Here is a 17,719-nt window from a genome sequence, read left to right as displayed (position 1 = left end):
GAAAGAATAGTATAGTCGTTTCTCTGTGTGTGTGTGTGTGTGTGTGTGTGTGTGTGTGTGTGTGTGTGTGTGTAACAAACTAGGGATCGAACTCCAGCCTTGTGTGTCTTCGGTGGGCACCCTGCCGCTGAGCTACATTTCCAGGCCTATTTTCTTCCTTTTTCAAAAGACTTCAGTAAACATGCCTTGCTCTGGGAATTTTATGATTGCGTAGTAACTAATGTTGAAGTGACGGGGCTGCGCCTTTGTTGTGGTCGTGGGTCTTGGTGGCTTCTGGTCCTTTTCTATGAAAGGTATTCTGTCGCATTTTACTACCAGAAGTTTTTCCGCTTCTGCGGAATGTTTCAGTAGCATGTGTTTGCTAAAGCCCTTGGCAACTCTAAAGGACTAGAAAGCCAATTTTTTAAAAATCCAAAAGTTGAAAAGAGACCTCAGAAGCCCTCGCCTTGCCTGTGAAGAGTCTGTGGCTCAGTAGTAGACTTGGAGTGTCCCACCCAATTGTGAGAAGGGGGTGTGTTACAGGATAGGTCTAGTTCTACTAATAAATCCCAAATGGAATGACCTCTGTTCGGGAGAGACAGCCAAGATGGTCCCACCCCACCCTCCAGCTGTTGCTCCGTCCTGGATGGAGCTGTGCTGTGGGTAATTCTCTTTTCTCTAAATTCCTTCATAGTGTTACCTAAGCCAGGAAACCTTAAGATCCCAACAGCACCAATCGGGGGGGCCTTTTCCCACAGCACAGAGAGAGCCCTTGTTTGTAAACAGTGTGGGGAGTAACGGGTAACCACCCTTCATCTGTCCCGGGTCAGCGACCTTGAACAATCCCTTTTCCGTCTGAATGAGGGTCTTATGCAGCTGCTCCAGGTCTTTCTAGCCTAAGAGGTGTGGAATTCACTTGCTCGATGTCTTCATCACGTGACTGGAGGCCTGCCCTCCTCTGGGCTGCCTCCTGGCCAGCGTCTGCTGGGGTGTAGAGATTCCACGCCCACCTCTGAGAGCAGATACCTTGAACAAGTTCCGTTTGCAGCATCTCCCCTCCCTAGTGAAGGAGGTGCCGGAACCCTGGGTGAAAAGGAACTAAGCGAATCGCTAACTCGTGCCACCTGAAAGGACACCCGTGGGGTGGCTCTCTCTAGAATATAAAGTGAGGCTCATAAAAGCCTGCCTGTGGCTTGTGGGCCTTGGCACTCCTTCCTTCCTGTGGGCTAAATTATCACCTTTTGTTTGGAACAGATCTTAAGAAGGACTGGCCTGTAAAAGGTTTTGTAGGTGTTGAATTTGGTAAAACTGGTAAAGTAATTTCCTGACCTTTTGACTGTGGGAGAAGGGCAGGGTAGCGGGAAATAAATACATCTGTGGACAGGACGGGAGGAGCCAGACTTCAGGGCAGTATTGACCGCGTATAGACCCAGAGTTCACACTCGCTGCCCTGTCGGCTGGTTTCCTGCTGACATGGCACTTCATTGCTTTCACGGATAACGAGGCGAGAGCGAAAAGGGGAGACACACAAGTTCAGTGGCTGTGGGTCTGTCCGTCCTGGCTTGGAGATGGTTAACTTTAAGAACTCCCTCTGCCGTTTGTGGTTTTAAAAACTGGTGTTGTTTTGTTGCTGGTGTGATTTAATGTGGTGGGGCTTCCTTCTGTTCAGTGACTCGCCGTGTCTCTGTTAACTAGCCTGGGGTTTGAACGGGGGCCCCAACATCGTTTACGGAAGAGCGAAGGGAAAGCGTGATTCCTTTCAGGTGAAAACAGTCAGTTTGTCTGTCTCAAGATGGAAATCCCTTAAATCTTGGCTAATTATGAACTCTGCTGACCCCAGACTCACAGAGCAGACAGGGCCCTAAACCTCAGCTCAGCTTTGGCTCTTTACCTGCCAGAGCTCTCTGGTCCCTACTTTTTGCCAAGTAGTCACCCTGAAACTCAGCCCTCTAGGGCACATACTTAGTCTGTAAGAATTAGACACATTTGCTTTATTTAAAAAAAAAAAAAAAAAAAAAAAAAACTAAATAAAATTAAGCTTATTTCCAAAACTACTGATGTCAAAGTTGTTTCGTTTTAGTGAATTTTGGACAAAAAGTCTGGGCTACCTCCAGTTGGTGTTTGGAATGTTAACAGACTATTAGAATAAAATATTTCTGTGGTTTCCTGAAAGCAGCAGCGTTAGCATTTTAAAAAGCTGCATAGAATGCTGTGGAGTTAACATCATGGCGGACACCACAGATGCATATCGTTTTTGTGCTCCTGGAGTCTCTGGCCAGTGGCTGGTGCATCCCAGTGAGCAAGGGGTGGAGCAGAGAGGGCCCTGCAGCAAGGCGGAAGCTTGGCGTGACCTCATCTTGTACCTGTAATCCCCACCTCAGGTGGGCGCAGAACTAGCGTGTGCTCAGTTTCGAAAAAGAATTTCTTTTCCTTTCCTTTTTAAGTTAACTTTTATTTTATGTGCTTTGGTGTTTTGCCGTGGGTGTCAGATCCCCTGGAACTGGAGTTACAGACAGTTGTGAGCCGCCCTGTGGATGCTGGGAATTGAACCCGGGTCCTCTGGAAGAGCAGCCATTGTTCTTGACTGCTGAGCCGTCTCCCCAGCCAACCCTCAACCCCAACCCCCCTTTTTTAAGAATTTGGATTCCTTATAATTATTACTTTTAAAAATGTGGTTTGCATGTGCTTTTGAATCTGATGGATCTGTTCTTGTTGCCAGAGGCATCACAAGCTTAACTTCCTGGAGCTGGTGTTCTCGAATCCTCTAATTACAGGTGCAGTCCCCAGCCTACAGCAGAGAGGTGTGGCAGTTGCAGGACAGGGGGCACCCTTAACTGACCGGGACCCCTTAGTGGGAGAGGCCTGTGCCCAGAGTCCCTGCTCCCTGCGGCCCTGAGTGGAGAGATGAACTTTCAGCTGTGAAGATTGAAGCAAAGAGTCTCTTCGAATTTTCAAAAGAAGGGTCTCCCTTCCCTGCTGATGGTGCATGCAGCATATTCAGGAAAGCACCAGGCTCCCCCAAAATAAAGCAGTAGGAACAAAGAAGTCCCCTGAACACTGCTTTCGTCCCCCCCGTTACTCACCTCTGGAGGGTGCTTAGGAAGGCCACACTGACAGAGTGGCCCAAGAGCATCTTAGGTCACTTGCCTTAGCACATCTAAAATTGCTTTTCAGGTGCTGAGTCAAAGATGCACCTCTCTGGGGATTGGGTGTTTTGCTTTTGGTTTGGTTTTGTGTTTTTCAAGACAGAGTCTCTCTGTGTAGCCCTGGCTGTCCGGGAACTCCCTTTGTAGTCCATGCTGGTCTCCAACTCAGAGATCCGCCTGTCCCTGCCTCCCCAGTGCTTGGATTAAAGGCGTGCGCCACCACTGCCCAGCAAAGATGTGCTTTTGATAACCCGTCCTCTCCAGACCAGGTTCTTCACCATCATTTTCTACTGGCCAGGGTGTGTTATGGTTTGAGATAGCTCGGCAGAACAGGATATAAGAGATACATGTGTAGGTGTGAAATTAACAAATTCATGTTAAATGCAATACAGTGGAGTCAGGTTAAGTAACGCAGCTCTGTGAACTGCTGCGAAGTAGCCCAGACTGGCATTTCATGAGGGGACGCCCAGGGTGAGTCCACACTGCCACACTTTCCACGCTCAGTGCGTGTGAATTCACTCCGGAACTGGCACTCTGACAGCAGAAAACTCAAAACCGCCTGGGCCATAGATCTCCCAGCTCACTAGGGGCCTCCATTAACACTTGCAGGGTCCCCAGTGTCTGCCCCCACCGCTGCCCCACCCCACCCCTGCCCCACCCCAGGCTGCTTCAGTCTCCTAAGGCTCCCTGGGTTCACTTCCAGTTTTGATTACTTTGGCTTTGTTGACGCCTCTTGGCCAATATGGGCCACAGCACATAGCAGCTAAGAGGAAAAACTGGACTGGGGAATGGTACTCTGCCTGGTACCCCAACCTGGGAATGGTGCTCTGTCTGGTACCCCAGTCTGGGAATGGTGCTCTGTCTGGTGCCCTGACCTGGGAATGGTGCTCTGCCTGGTACTCTAATATCGAGGACTATGGGGGTCCAGCCCCTCGATAGTCCCCTCCCAGGGTCCGGGAAGAATCTACAACCAGCTGATAATTAATCTTTAATGGGAAGAAATGAATGTATGTACACGAAACTCCTTAGTCCATATACTTTATTATTCTGTGTCAGTTACAAGCTTATATTCTGCTCTCATATTTAGGTCATCTTTAGCCTGATTTCTCTCTACACTTGTCTGCGACCCCCTCTAGGTTCTATCTTAATTCCTTCATCTAGTTCTGTCCCTTCTAGGTTCTCATCCATCTTTTTCCTTCCCATATCATCTCCTCTCCCATCTTTTCTCTCCTCTTCTCGTTCTACCTCATCTTGTTCTTCCCCATCTGGCTCTTCCTCCTCTTCCATCTCGTTCCTCTAGTCCTCTCTTGTAGCCCTTCAATCTACTTCTTCCCCATCTCAGTTTGTTCCTCTCAAGTTCTTACCCATCTAGTTCTTCCATTTTCTTTTCTCTTCTCCGTCTTCCAGTGCCCTGGGAGTCCTGGTATATATACACTTACAAGCAGTAATCCTTAGCAGTGCAAAGCCAGGCTTCCAGGGTCAAAAGGAGGGGTGATAAGAATCACATAGAGAGGCAATAACCCTTAATTATCACTTGCAACCCCAAAGGGAAGTGACCAATGGGGAAATGAATTAACTAAAGGCTAAATTCAGGTAATATCTAAGAAGAGGGCTCTTATGTGCTCAACTATAATCTTAAATGTGGTTGGTAGAAAGTGTTAAGAATCTATAAGTTGCTAGGTCAATGGGAGAAAATAAAACTGTCTTCTTTTTTCCTGTAGCTCCTATCTGTCCAAGCTATCTGCTGTTTTTCTGCAGGGTGGGGGAAAGTGTGCTCAGTCGCTAGGCAACCCGTGTACAGCTAGATGCCTCTGGTGATAGTTAAAGGGAGATCTGGAACTAGAGGTAAGGTTTGGGAAAGGAGGAAGTAAGGCTTAATTGGCACATCCGCCAGGCCTTCTCAAACAGGTAGCCTGGATGCTTAAGTCTGTTCTTAGAGAGTACAGAGGTATCTCTGATAAGGTACTTTCCTCCATCCAGTGATGGACCTGGCCGGATGCTGCCAATAATGATAATTACAGTGAGGCTTGAACTGGGAGTTCTGGCTGAGCATAGCTGTCAGTGAAGAAGGTTATATAAATATTCCTAGAAGTGGTTAAGTAAGGAGTTAGAGGTCTATAAAGTTGGTAAGGCTGTAAGAAAGGAGGGTCCGAGCTGAATTGTGTAAAGCTATTACTTAACATCCACCTGACCTAGGTGGTGTCTCCTTGTGGAATTTATCTTAAATCAGGAGACTTTCATGTGGACTGTTATTACTGCTAGTCCCTGAAAGTAGCCAAGGGAGATATCTGATTCCAGAGAAAGCCTTTCCTGAGGCTGTTCTCCAAATGCCTGGAATGTGTAGGTCCAGAGAGTGATCAGTCCACATTGTTAGCCCTTTTTAGGGAAAAATCAATTGGGAAAACTATGAAGGCACACATGATTTTCATAACAGAATACAGCTGATATATAACAAGCCAAGTAACACCAAAAACTCCTTGGGATTTGGCTTCCTCTGGAGGAATTCCCTGATCCCTCCAGGTAGTGACTTTGCCATAACCAGCTGAGTTCTTATGATATTCCTGCGGCCCGCAGCACTCTAACCTGGGAATGATACTTTGCCTGGTACCCCAACTATGGGAATGGTGCTCTGCCTGGTACTCCAACCTGGGGAATGATACTCTGCCTGGTACCCCAGCCTGGGAATGGTGCTCTGTCTGGTACTCCAACCTGGGAATGGTGCTCTGCCTGGTACACCAGCCTGGGAATGGTACTCTGCCTGGTACCTATACCCCAGAGGAGCTGGAGTTCCTACATATAAGCGAGAGACCTCTTGGCCTAATTGTCTGAGTAAAAGATACTTGGGGGTTCTAAAAACGTTGTACAATTTTTTTTAAAAAATGCCCACATGCATAGTGAAGATGCAAGTTGTCAGAGCTATGTTGGAACCCCTGGGGTGGTGGGTCGGAAGTTCCGAGTGGGCACGGTTGACAGGAGAGGTTTTAGAGGCTCAGGAGCACAGTGACGTGGACACGGAGCCTGCTTTGTCTCAGGAAGGCTCTGTCCCTTGGCACTGAGCCCCAGCCAAAGGACTGGACCTGTTCAAGAGTCCTTTTAATCCCAGGTACGGGGATGGGCGATTTCATAGATGACTCCTGAATTCCATTTTGTAGTCAGCTGCACTGGTCAGAAACACCTTCCGGCCAGCCTTTTTCTGAAGTGACTGGAGCCCACTTCTCGGCTTCCCTAACCAACACTGGTGACGCCATTGCTCTTGGGAAGCAAACAGTTCAGAAAGGACCAGGACCCCTTCACCAAGCCTGCCTGTGGGTGTCTTGAAGGGAGAGCTGCTGCCCTTCCAGACTCACTAACCCTGCCAGAAATGGCATCTTTGCGACTGAATCATCCGGAGGGTTAATACTGTTTTCCATAGTAGGCTAACTGACCATGCACGTAGTACGAGCTTAAGTCATTAATCTGGAGCCCCTGTTCCCCATGCATTTAAACATGCCTTGGATGGCTAGTACAGAGCAGCAAACCATGTAGCCGCCTTGCATAAAACCACATGGGTAACTTTTCTCACCCATCAAGTTCAGAATATATGATTTTTTAAAAACCAGGGCAGCCATCTTTTATGAATTCTTAAGTAATTGGCACTTACGATGAACACTTGAAAGCGCAATGCCAGTGGGCGATGACCAGCACCTTGGCTTCTCAACGTATTTACCTTTGCCACAGTATCTTGCTGATTAATTTTACAGAACTCACTAGGCATGCACCATAAACATACACATATATGGGCAATTTGGTGAAATCTAAGTGCCTTTGTCAATCTGTAGGCACAAAGGGGGGCTACTAGGGCAAAGGGCTGTGATTAAAGTAAGTGTGCCTGGCTCCGGGAGAGGCTGGTGTTTTGGCTCGGCTGGCATCTGGGAAGTGGGCTGGGGAGTCTGAGACCTGGCTAATCCCTCCCTAGGTCTGGGGGAGAGGTAAAGGGGCTGGAGGAGTGAGCCTGATGTTTAGCGTGATGGAGAGATACAGCAGCTGTGTGATCAGATGAGGGCTGGCCATGGGGTGTGCTGGGAAGGATTTATGGGGGTATGAAATTGGCTCCATCCCTGTAGGAAGAGGGGGCGGGCAGAGGGTCACAGATGGCAGGCGGAACCTTTCCCTCTGCAGGTGTGCCGCAGCACCATCCATCCTGGTTTTTTATGACCCTGTCTGCTGCTGAGGCTGGTGGTCTCAGGTGCTGTCCCCTAAGGTGCCTGACAGCTGGCAAGACCCACTCTCTGCAAACTTACTCCACCTTTGTGATTAAAGCGAGCCTTCCAGCGAAAGCAGTGAGCTGCAGCTTCCCAAGCCACTGTGGCTCTGACACGTGGCCTCTATCACTGCCTTTAACCGGCAGGGTGGGTTCTGTCTTCCTTTTTTTAAAAAAACAGTGAAATGCAAAGAAGTGTCCTCAGCGACTGAGGGAGGTCCGCCAGTGCTGACCAGCCTGGCCTGGGAGCACACATCCTCCACAGGACAAGGAGCAGCTCGTCACAACTTCCTGGAGTTCCTTTGTTTACTTCTGGCCTGCTCCAAGTCTGAGTAAAATCGCCATGGCCATTTTGAAATTGTTTTCTTTGCATTCTAATCCTGCCATAGGTTGGTACCTGCCTGCTTTTCATTTTGAGGGGTTGTAGGACAAACTAGTTAGCATGTTGGGATCGTAAGGGGTTTTTCTTAAGAAACCACGTTTAAATGGGAAGGTCCCCAGTCTGGCAAGTTTGGCTCAGTGTCATTGGTCTTTTCCTGCACATGCTGCAATAATTGCCATTTTGGGGAGCCCTTCCTTCCTTCCTTCCTTCCTTCCTTCCTTCCTTCCTTCCTTCCTTCCTTCCTTCCGTCCTTCCTTCCTTCCTTCCTTCCTTCCTTCCTTCCGTCCTTCCTTCCTTCCTGTCATATCTCAGTTAAGCTATTGTGGTTTATAAGCAAATGAGAATCGATAGAAGGACTTTGCTGGTTTTGATTTTTTTAAAAACCTATTTATATTCCATATTCAGTCCATTGATCCTACAACCTATTGACAAGCTAGATACCATTGTGGGTCCTAGGGATGTAGTGGTGGGGAAAATGGCAAAGTCCCCACCCCCCCCCTTACCTAGTTTTACCCTGGTGGGCAAATGGTTACAGGGCCAGTAGTGTGAGGAGATTTGGGAGAGGTGGGGTTGGGGGTTGCCTATACAGAGGTCAGGAAAGAACTCTCTAATGGAATATGTTGTGCAGAGACCCAAGCGAAACAGGATATGCATGATTGATATGTGGAGAGAAAGGTGAGAAGTGAGATGAGAAGAAAGGTCAGCTGCAAGGCCCTGAAGCAGGCATGTGGGTGGGAAGCAAGGATGCATTCAGGAGGTCAGTCGTAGGCTATGGATCTGAGCTGTTAGTACACACGATGAAGTCTGACTAACCTTTCTGTTTTGGGGGAAGGTGGATAAACGTGGACATAGGATGCCAATCAGGGCCCAGAACAGGACAGCCACAGTATTAAACACAGAGGATAGGCAGTGGTGGCACACACCTTTAATCCCAGCATTCCAGAGGCAGAAATCCCTCTGGATCCCTGAGAGTTCAAGGCCACATTGGAAACAGCCAGGCATGGTGCACACGCCTTTAATCCCAAGAAGTGAGCCTTTTAACCCCAGGGAGTGAAGGCAAAAACAGAAAGGTATATAAGTCGTGGAGACCAGAAACTAGAAGCATTTGGCTGGTTAAGCTTTCAGGCTTCTAGCAGCAGTTCAGCTGAGATTCATTTGGATGAGGACTCAGAGGCTTCCAGTCTGAGGAAACAGGACCAGCTGAGGAACTGGCAAGATGAGGTAGCTGTGGCTTGTTCTACTTCTCTGGTCCTCCAGCATTCACCCCAATAACTGGCCTCAGGTTTGATTTTATTAATAAGTACCTTCTAAGATTCCTGCTGCAGGGCACCACTGCAGTAGCCTCAGGACAAGGGATGACCAGTCGGGTCAGCATAGAGACAATGGGGTAATAAAAGAGGTATCTGGCCATAAGAAGGGAGAACCCCAAAAGGGTGGGAAGACCTTGGGAAGGAAGAGTTCTACCTAACATGTATTGCTTGAGATGGCTTAGACATGTAAGCAGAGACATGTCATCATCCGCTGTTGTCATTGGTCTCGATCTTGGTAGGTGGGAGGTAAAAGTGTGAACACAGGCATTGTTGGCGTAGAGCCCTGTTGAGGTGGAGGAATGGGGAGCGGTTCAGACAGTGTGACAGGAGAGGCTGTGCAGACATGACAGCCATGGGGGCAGATCCCAGCTGACTGGGTGGGTTTTCCCAACCACACGAAGACATCCATCACCTTAGAACCGGGAAGCGGGAGGCTCTCTGAAGTCGTCTGGGCAGAGGGCAGACGTAGCGGAGTGCTCCACTTACGGTCTGTGACTGCGGCTCAGAACAAGCCCTGTGAACAGAGTGCGCTGGGGTTTCCCTTTGACCGAATGCAGCAGCCTGAGTAGAGAGGTCGAGAGTGGAGTACAGGGGTGTAGAGAGCGGGGCAGGGAGAGCTAGGGCAGGAAGAGCTAGTCCGCAGCAGACCCCTGGCCCCGGTGGGGAGAAGAGCTCTAGAGCCTGGAGGAGGGAGCTGGGAGAGCAGTCAGTGGTGGTTGGAGAGCAGATGCTGGTGATGTTGATGTTGGCGATGGCTCACGCCTGTATGTAATCGAGGCTATGGAAACAGAACCGGCCTCGTCTGTGTGGTATGAGATCAACCAAGGCTTCGTGAGACTGTCCGAAAGAAGAAAGTAAGGGAGGTTTGGAGGTAGTGCCCGTGTTGCTGGTAAGCTCCGGGGTTGACTTGGTGTGCTGGGCATGGAGAGCTGTGGTTGGGTGCAAAGACATTGTAGAGAAGAGTCCCAGAAGCAAGATGCGCAGAGGATCGGAACAATCCTCCTCGGGGGCATTGGGGACGGAACTGGGCTGTGTGCAGAGGGGTGGGGTGGTTTGCCTGACTGGTAAAGTCTTCATGGAATGGGGGGTGGGGTGCAGAACCCCGAGTTGAAGAAAACTGAAGGCAGGTAGGGAACGGACTAACAACACACACGTCTCCCACAGACTGGGGCAAGGATGGGTTTGCCTGAGCGATCCTCCGCCAAAGGGACTTCTGTGTGGGAGGAGGCCTTGCCTGGGTGTGGGAAGGCAGTGAAGTCACAGCAGCAGGTCACAGAACGTCTGGGTGAGAGGTGAACAGGAGACAGGGTGTCTCTGAGATTGTGGCGTCTGTCCCTGAGTGCTGAGGTGGAACTCGAGAACAAAGGGACTCCCCAACTGTTGTGATTGCTCCCCTCAACTCTGGCACAGTGCCTGCCTGACATACAGAAGATGGGAATGTGTGCTCTAATGGGTCAAACAAAGAACTGTATGCAAAGAAGGAAAATACCAAGTGAGAATTTAATTTCCCTCAAACCAACAATGAAAAGGAACTGAAGTCAGTCTTTGGAGAAAAAACAATTTTTGTCAACAGTACAGTAGAGCTTAGGGCGAAATCATGTATTTAGACAGAGGAAAAGGAAGTCATAAGCAGAGGTTACGGGTGTGGAGAGGTGAGTTAATGTCTCCCGCCTACTGAAGTGGTGAATGGGATGGGGACTTTGTAATGCAGAAGTGGATTATTATATTGCTTGCTGAATAGGATTCTTCATAAAATGTTAAAGCTTGGTCATTTATTGTAAACTGAGTTTAAATGATTAAAGTCGTAACATCCTTTTAAGTTACTAGGCCTGACTTTCCGACTGATGTCACATTCTAGAGATTAGCTTATTCATTCAGTGAATATTTATCACCCAGAAACTGGAGAATAGTATGCCCGTGTGTATCTTCAAGAGACTCGGAAGTAAAATGTGGTAATTAGTGGGTGTCTCTCTGAAGATGGACTTTTATATTGTATTACATGTTGCTTTACTAAATGTCAAGATGGGCTCGCATTCCGGGCTGATGTCAGCCATATTTCTGCGCACCAACCAAGAGTAGTGTCTTGCCCCGGGAAGCATGCTCTGCGGCTGCCAGACTGTTGTCATGCCCCTTCTTGTTGTCGTTTTAGTGACAGCTATATTGTGCGCGTCAAGGCTGTGGTTATGACCAGAGATGACTCCAGCGGGGGATGGTTCCCACAGGAAGGAGGCGGGATCAGTCGCGTGGGGGTGTGTAAGGTCATGCACCCTGAAGGCAATGGACGAAGCGGCTTTCTCATCCATGGTGAACGACAGAAAGACAAACTGGTAATGACAGACACACACCGCGGGAGTTAACGTAGCAGTGACTGATTTCTTTATATAAGTTACAGCCCTTTTCCCCCCCTTTCATAGTTTTAATGTAGCCTTCCCTTTCCAGTGCAGCCCCTCGGCCACATACAGAATGCATGTCACAAGGGTGTTTGGCTGTCTTGTTTGCCATCTTTCATTAATTAAGGTGTGCCCTTGTAACAGGTGTGTAAAGCAAAAGCCTGTTCTTTATTATTACAAGTCATATAACAACACACTGCGGAATCGGGGTTTTCCATGTGAGGCGTGGGTGGGAGGAAGTTAACATGTGAGACAGCATCACCTATTCCTCCTAAATAAACCTTTGTCTGAAAGATACCGGAGCCTGGGCTGAGGGAGGTGGCCCAGAGTGTTTGCTAGGCCAGCGTGGATACCTGAGTTTGGGTTCCTGTAGCCACATAAATCATGGTGGCCGTGCAGGCCTGTGACCCCAGCACTGTGGGAGACCGAGACAGGAGGATCACCAGGGCTTCCAGACCCGGCCTTGGCTCCAGGATCAGTGAGGCACCCCATCTCAGAGGAACAAGATGAAGGGTGGGGAAGCAGGGTCCCTGATGTCCTCCTCTGGCCTCCACTCACAAAAGTGTACATACACCACACAAACACGTCCAGCTTTTATCTCGTGAGTAATTAGGAAAGCATCTGTGGTGGAGGAAAATCACGAAGAACAGCAGCTTTGGAAACAAGTCCATGGGAAAGTGAGTCTTACCCAAGGGTGGGATTCCATGAAGTCTCCCGGAGGAACCTGGATGGCCAGTCACACCACGGTTTATGATAGGGAGGAATGTGGACCATCCAAGTCCAGGTTATTCTTTTTGCGGGGTGCCAGAGCTCACACCTAGGACCTCATGCATGCTAAGCATGTGCTTTAACACTGAACCCCCCCCACACACACACACACACCCACCCCCCGTCCAAGCTACTCACCTTTCCTTACTCTCTGCTCAAGATTGAACACAGATTTTATGTGTGAAATGTGTAGATACTATTTTTTTGTTTTTTTTTTTTTTTTTCAACCACTTATTGTGGTTGAAGAGAATTACCAAATAGATAAGACAGAATAGTTTGTAAATATCACAAATAAATGAACTGAAATGCCACTTTACACTTAATTCATTCCTAAAATTTCTCCCAGTGTAGGCAGTGTGACCACACAATAAAGAAAACGAAGTGCCAGGTGTGTGGTGGTACACACCTTTAATCCTAGCACTTGGGAGGCTCAGGCAGGCAGGCAGGCAGATCTCTGTAAGTTCAAGGCCAGCCTGATTTACACAGCAAGCTCCAGGCCAGTCTGTATAGTGAGACCCTTTCTCTCACTGTCTCTGTCTGTCTGTCTGTCTCTGTCTCTGTCTCTCTGTCTCTCTCTCTCTGTCTGTTTGTCTGTCTGTCTCTCTCTCTCTCTCTCTCTCTCTCTCTCTCTCTCTCTCTCTCTCACACACACACACACACACACACACACACACACAAGAAAAAAAAGAGTTTAGAAAAAAGTGGCTTGCTACTGTGTGCCGGCATGTACTTCTAGCTGGCACAGGGTTAGCCCATTAGTTAGGTGATGCCCTGGGAATGATTTCTTGTTCTTGAGGACCGTATTTGATACAGCAGTACACAGATCCCCAAACCAAAGCAGAGTCACAACACACAGCATATCTTCACTTGCCTTTTGTCAGTTTGTAAAGAGCTTTGCGTCTCACTTACCTGTCACCTACATTCTCTTTAAGAACGTTCCCATCTTGCTCACACTAATGTGATGTGATATTAGACCATCTCCTTAGCGTCCAGTCCCCCGTCCCTGTCCGTCTCCCCCCCGCCCCCATCACCGTAGTATTAGGAAGACACATTTAACTGCATTTTCCACATTTCATGTTTTTTAAGAAATAATTTGGAGCCGGGCAGTGGTGGTGCATGCCTTTAATCCCAGCACTCTGGAGGCAGAAGCAGGTGTATCTTTGAGTTCTGAGTTCAAGGACAACCAGAACTACTCAGAGAAACCCTGTTTTTAAAAAAAAAAGGAAGAGATGAATGAATGAATGAATGAAAGAAATGAATGAATGAATGAATGAATGAATTTGTAGTCTGATTTTCACAACCTTTAGTGCCTAGGGGTGCTGCTATGTGAGATTTTCCTTTAACATTTTGAAGTCATATGTTTTAAATCTCTGTCATTTTGATAGAATGGCAGTGGTCTCCATTGATTACTTATGAATGACCTCGTGTTTTCCTGCTTATTAAAAAAGTGTAACCGGCAGTCAGGCAGCCGGATGGCTCAGTGTCTGCGGGCACAAGCAGCTCAGCCCAATGGCCTGAGTTCAATCCCTGGGACCTGCAGAGTAGGAGAGAGCAGACTCCTGTAGATTCTCCTCTGACCTCCATGCCTCACACACAGGCACAGACAAAAAGAAGTGTGGTTCTCTTCTGCTTCATCGGAACCGAGTTATCTGCCAGGGTCCTTTTCGTATTGACCGACTGGAACTTACTCTTCATGTGTGTCCTGCCCTCTCCTTACCTGCCTTCTTTACCGATAATAGATTTTAATAATCTGTTTCTTGTCTTTTTCCGCTTGCATCGGTATTCTTATTCTGCAGAACTTGGGTAGAGAGTCTTCCCTTTGTACCCCCCTTTCTAGTCTGCTTGGAGACTGTCTTCACGTGAAGGGTTCTGTACCCTTAGGGCTATTTCTGATTTGTTGTAGATTGTCAACCTGGAATGGTCTCCATTTCTGGCTTTGTAGCCAAGGATGACCTTGAACTCCTAATCTCCTCCTCCCAGGTTCTGGGATTACAGGCGTGGGCCACCACACCCAGCTTTAAAATGGTGGGATTGTCAGCCCCAGCGCCTGCCTTTCAAACTGCATTATGAATTTGTGTCTTCCCAGTGACTTATACATAGTAACTACAAACGTTTCCCTTTTTGTCCAGGAAACCTCCGTTATATTCATGCCTCATCTGAAAGGGGAAGAAACTGTCTCCACATTACAGTAGTGCATTGCTTCCCGAGTCCAGCATGGGCCACTTGTCCGTATCCACCTCCCATGGAATTGTGGGCCAGCCTCTGATGGCTTCTGAGGATGCCGTCAGATGATGGGATGGTGCCACCTTCCAGGTGTACCTTTACCCACCGTCCGTTTCTGCATCTCTCCATCCCTCTTCTGCTCCCTTTGCTGTCACTCTGGCCTTGGGTACCCGGTGGCGTTTAAATGACACGCCCGTACACCTGCTTGTGCTTTTCTAACCCCCACGTTGTCCCTTTCACTCTGGGAAATTCTGGGTTCCACCCCCACCCCCACACGGTTTGCAGATACAGCGGCATCTCTGTGATCTCCCTGCTCCGTAAGGCGATGCTTCTGCCCGCTGGAGCCCATGAGCTTGGGGGAGTTCTGAAAGGGGGTGGGTGGCTGGAGGAAGTCCTTTAAAGGTGAGGGGACTCTGAGGTGGTGCTTGGCTGAGCCTGACATGGAGGCCCTAATTCCCCGTATTTCAGCGGGGCACGAGGTGCTTTTTCATAGGAGTGTGTGGGGAGTTGTTCCAGGTAATAGAGTTCTAGAAGTCAGCACATTTTGAGTGTGTGTGTGTGTGTGTGTGTGTGTGTGTGTGTGTGTGTGTGCGCGCATGCACGCTCATGCAGAGCACTCTGTATTGGAGCCTGTGAGTTTAACTGACATTGTTCCTACACATACCCATTCATAAGCTGTCAAAGAATTTTTGGTAATAGGGAAAATCAAGTTGTCCTGAGAAATTATATGTAAACTCACACTTGGCATCTCTGCTGGCCCAAAACTCACGCTGTGGTCCAGGCTGACCTCAGCCCCAGGCTTGATCATCCTCGCTCCACCCCCCCAAATGCTTGGATAAGAAACGGTGTTGAGATCACAGGTCTGTGCCCCCACACCTGCCCCTTTCCTTATGATTGTGGTGTTCTCCCTAGGGTGTTTGTCAGAACCCAGCCGGTCACATGGTCTTTCTTTCCTTTGTTTTTTGGTTCGGTTTGGTTTTTGGAGACAGGGTTTCTCTCTGTAGTCCTGGCTGTCTAGAGAGGCTCACCAGGCTCTGCCACCCAAGCCCTGGGATTAAAGGTGTGTGCCACCACTGTGTGGCGGGTCTCTGGCGGCCTTGGTTTTTAAGACAGGGATTCAGGTAGTCCAGGCTGGCCCAAGCTCTTAGGTGAGGGTGACCTTGACCTTCTGATCCTCCTGCCTCCGTCTCCCAAGAGTACAGGCATGTGCCACTGTGCCCAGTTTATCTGATGCTGGGGACCCGGGGCTTCTTGGATGATAGGAAAGCCTCCTTCAGACGAAGCTGCGTTCCAGCCCACACCTTCCTTCCATGCTGCCTTCCGTGAAACTGTTTAATCCTTCACCTTGAGTGAATGTCTTACTCAGGCCTGATTCTGTAGCATCATGAATTGGTTGCCTGGAGAAGCGAACGTGGGGTTTGCTGGGATTAGGCCAGTCTTCCGGATGGTGACACATACTGTATAAAAAAAGGTTTCTTTTAGCTTTGTGTTCTTGGTGGCTCGGAAGGCACAGGGGTTGAGTTAGAGCCCCAGCCCTTTCTTCTTTGAGACAAGCTGTCAGTACGGAGCCCTTCCTGGCCTTGACCTTGCAGTCCTCCTGGATCAGCCCCCCTGGTGCTAGATGACAGTCATGTGCTACCATTTCTGCTCCACACCCCCAGTCCACAGCCCCCTCCTCTTGTTATTTATTTAATGGCATTGTGTGTGTGCTCTTGCACACACACATGTGCATGGTGCATGCATACATACCACAATGGGTATTTGAAAGTCAGAGGACAGGCCTGGAGAGATGGCTCAGCAGTTAAGAGATGCTCTTCCAGAGGATCCGAGTTCAATTCTCAGCACCCACGTGGCAGCTCACAACTGTCTGTAGTTCTAATTCCGGTGAATCTGGCCCCTTCACACCAACATACACGTGGACAAAACACCAGTGCACTTTAAAAAAAATAAAATCTTTTTTTTTTTTTTTTTTTTAAATGCAAGTCAGAGGACAGGTGGGTCAGCAGAGAGGACCCGGGTTCAATTCCCAAAGCCCACAGGGTAGTTCATCACCATCTGTAACGCCCGTCCCAGAGGATCTGACGCTGTCTTCTGGCCTCCACAGACCCCAGACATTCACAGGGTGCACAGACATGACATGTACACAAAACACCCATACACATAAGGGAAAACAATAATCGAAACAAAAGAGAGTGTTTAATTATTGGTAAACTGTCCAGAACTCTGATTTTTTATCTTTAAACTTGTAAGTTCAGATTTTATCATTAGGGAGACTCCAGTTATTTCCTCTGTGAGGCAGCAAGCTCAGTTAGCTCATTTCCAAGAAAATCTCTGCCAAATACCCAGTCTGCCATACCTGGTCTACTGGTTGATCTTTTAATAACAATGATGATTCACAGAGAGAGTGCGCGTGCGATTACAGCTGCCTGAGGGCGCGCCGCAGTCCCAGCGCCTGGAGTGTGGAGGCAGGGAGAGCAGGAATTTGAGCCAGCCTCAGCTGTTTATCAAATCTAAGGCCATCTTGGGCTACATGAGAGACCCTGTCCAAAAAGGAGGGGAAATGAAAAAAGTTGATTCAGCCTATGAAAGAGCCCAGCTCACCAATGAGGTCGTCATACCAGCCGCCCAGTGACAGTCGCCCTGCTTCCTTGATCAGAAGAGGAGAGGCGTAGGAGCCCTGCCCTGTTCCGACTGTGCATCTGTCCAAGCCGGCCTTTCTTCGCCACTGTTACCGACCAAAGCAGCATGTTAGCGAACGCTGAGTATAGAGAAGCTAATGTGAGGATCCGGTAGTGTGTACTTCAGATCACGCCGTGATGCAGAGGGTTAAGGACGTCCCTGAGTAAATAAAGCTGGTGTTGCGTGTGGTGATGGCTGTTAGTAGCTCATTGCTGCCATGATGCCATATCCATGCTGCCGTGAGGCCGTTACATTGCCCTCTCTTTCCTGCAGAAATGTCTCCACAGAGTGGAGATGGCAGAAATGGTACTGTGATACTCCCACTTCAGAAGGCCAGAAAGGGGCTGGAGATTAAGAAGGCTCTCGGAAGCCCACAGATCAAATTTGGGAAACTATTTATATGTGAGAGTGTAGGTGGTAGTGTTGTTTGTGAGAGGAGCCATTTGTGTGGACCCTGGTTAAATAAATCCATATCTGTACAGGGAAACATCTATCACACAGCCTCTGAGAAGAACCGTTATTAACTCCTGTCTCTAGGGTGTTAAGGGTCTTTGGTTGGTTTTTACACGCGTGCATGCCACGCGCGCACACACACACACACC

At 48.6% G+C, this 17,719-nt stretch overlaps 1 protein-coding gene across 2 annotated transcripts in view; it reads left to right on the top strand.

Moving 5' to 3' along the window:
• The window catches only part of Spred2 (sprouty related EVH1 domain containing 2), a 103,210-nt gene that overhangs the window by 63,136 nt on the left and 22,355 nt on the right, over positions 1–17,719 (top strand). For both annotated transcript variants that reach the window (XM_028884541.2, XM_028884540.2), the window contains exon 2: positions 11,207–11,384. In XM_028884541.2, coding sequence (XP_028740374.1) covers positions 11,207–11,384 — 178 coding nt within the window. The remainder of the gene's footprint in view (positions 1–11,206; positions 11,385–17,719) is intronic.

The sequence above is a fragment of the Peromyscus leucopus genome, chromosome 10 (genome assembly GCF_004664715.2).
Source record: "Peromyscus leucopus breed LL Stock chromosome 10, UCI_PerLeu_2.1, whole genome shotgun sequence".
NCBI classification, from domain to species: domain Eukaryota; kingdom Metazoa; phylum Chordata; class Mammalia; order Rodentia; family Cricetidae; genus Peromyscus; species Peromyscus leucopus.
Note: the sequence above shows the minus strand (reverse complement) of the source record. Positions and strands in the feature narration are given on the sequence as shown.